This window comes from Tachysurus vachellii, chromosome 3 (assembly GCF_030014155.1).
Source record: "Tachysurus vachellii isolate PV-2020 chromosome 3, HZAU_Pvac_v1, whole genome shotgun sequence".
Classification (NCBI taxonomy): domain Eukaryota; kingdom Metazoa; phylum Chordata; class Actinopteri; order Siluriformes; family Bagridae; genus Tachysurus; species Tachysurus vachellii.
The window spans coordinates 16240255-16242160 of NC_083462.1; the positions used below are offsets into that span (position 1 = coordinate 16240255).

Below are 1906 nucleotides of genomic sequence, written 5' to 3' on the forward strand. Positions count from 1 at the left end.
TTCAGTCACTGATTATCAGTGTGAGTCTTACTAAACCTTTAAACACAAACAAATCAGATCTTTTCATCTCTCTTCTTCCTTCTCTCCCTGCTCTCTTCCGTTACAGGACAGCTACAACCTACAACATGTGCTTTCTCTGAGTCATGAGACGCCATTGTTACAATCTGCTCCTGATGCTAAGTCTCAGGTCAGAAGAACACACTCGGTGTGCTAGACTCCACGGATGACTAAAGCATCATGGGACTTTGAATTTGAGATCTCCTAACGCTAAGCTGAACACTTTTCACTCCTGTCTTGTCATGAGCTTTAGTTTCAGAAATAAACGGCTGATTTATGGATATGATTCTGAAATACACAAACGTGACTCACATGTTCCACACGCCGGAGATCTGGTTTGTACGTCATGAGAAATAGTCAGTCTTAAAGTAATGTCCCCATTGGAGCAAGAACAATGTTCATAAAGTATTGGACAGCATCTGTAGATCTGTGAGTTGTGTCGATGAGATGTGGTGTACAGACACTTTGACTCTTTTATTGATTACAATCGAGTCTTTACGACTTTCACTGCACCTGCTAGTGAGTGTGCCATTAGGAGTGTTGTCCCTCCACCCAGGAGTGATAATCTGTTTAAACACACCTTTAGCTCGTTTCCTGAAGTGTTTTCCGACGACCGCGTACAAGAACGGGTTAATTGCGCTGTCAGCGTATGCTATGTAGGTGGAACACTGCTCGCTAATGTCTAAGATGTGTCCAAAAAAACATCCTCCAGGCGTGATCTGATAATAATCCAGAGTATCCAGCAGACGTACGACCTGGTGTGGTGTCCAGCATAACAGAAACACAGCCAGAACCGTTAGCACAAGACGAGTGGCCCGTTTTTCTGTCCGAACTCCAGGGATGAACCTCAGATCGCTATCTTTAAGAGCTTTAACTGTGTGATAAGTGCAGAACATGATGATGGGTAATGGTATCGCAAATCCAAGCACGTTGCTGCTCAGATTTCTGTGGATCTTCCAGCCAGGATGAGGGTACACCAAGTAGCAAGCATGGACATCGAGGTCTGGGAGGTAGCGTACACCACGGAAAAGTAACGATGGCACGCTAACCAGGAATCCCGAAATCCAGATAACCAAACAGATCCGCTTGGCCCAGGACGAGCGTCTCAGCCTGCTACGACTCATCATTCTGGCAAGCGCCAAATAGCGATCCACACTAACCAGAACCAGGAAGAAGATGCTGCAGAAGTAATTCATGGAGATAGCTGTGTTGATTAGCTTGCAGAGCACCTGCCCAAAGCTCCACTCATAATCCTGAGCAATGGTCATGGCCCAGAAGGGAAGACACATAACCATAACTAGGTTTGCCAATGCCAGGTTCCCCAGGTACACATCAGCCACGGAGCACGAGTTCCTCTGCAGGCAGAAGACCAACAGGACCAAACCATTTCCCACCAGACCTGAGATGCTGATTACTGAAAGCCACCAAGGCTGGAGAGATGAGATCCAATCCCACGCTGCCTGGTAAGTGCAGTTCTCCTTGTTAGCATCAAAGTCCATCAGTGACACATTCAACTCCATCACTGATCTAAATACAGACAATTCAATTCAATTTATGTGTACAGCCATTTTAACAATTCACAATGTCTCAAAGCAGCTTTACAGAAATACTGTATAGAAACAGAATAATAATTTAAAAGTTTAAAACTTTCTATTTATCTCTAACATTTATCCCTAATAAGCAAGCTGGAGGTGACGGTGATGAGGGAAAACTCCCTGAGATGATAAGAGGAAGAAACCTTGAGAGGAACCAGACTGAGAACCTCATCCTCATTTAGGTGACACTCTACAGTAAATAGTGTAAATGTAAATAATGTCCTTTGTACAACAGTTTATTTGTATACAAGAGA

General features: G+C 44.1%; 1 protein-coding gene across 1 annotated transcript; it reads right to left on the reverse strand.

The window, feature by feature from the left end:
• Positions 1 to 213: 213 nt before the first annotated feature.
• Positions 214 to 1586, reverse strand: si:dkey-63b1.1 (B2 bradykinin receptor). The gene has a single exon (XM_060866028.1). It carries the CDS (start codon positions 1575 to 1577, stop codon positions 456 to 458), a length of 1122 nt encoding a protein of 373 aa, XP_060722011.1. The 5' UTR covers positions 1578 to 1586; the 3' UTR covers positions 214 to 455.
• Between the last annotated feature and the right edge of the window lie 320 nt (positions 1587 to 1906).

Coding starts and splice junctions, on each gene's coding strand:
- si:dkey-63b1.1 (XM_060866028.1), bottom strand. CDS start 1,577: ATGGAGTTGAATGTGTCACTGATGGACTTTGATGCTAACAAGGAGAAC.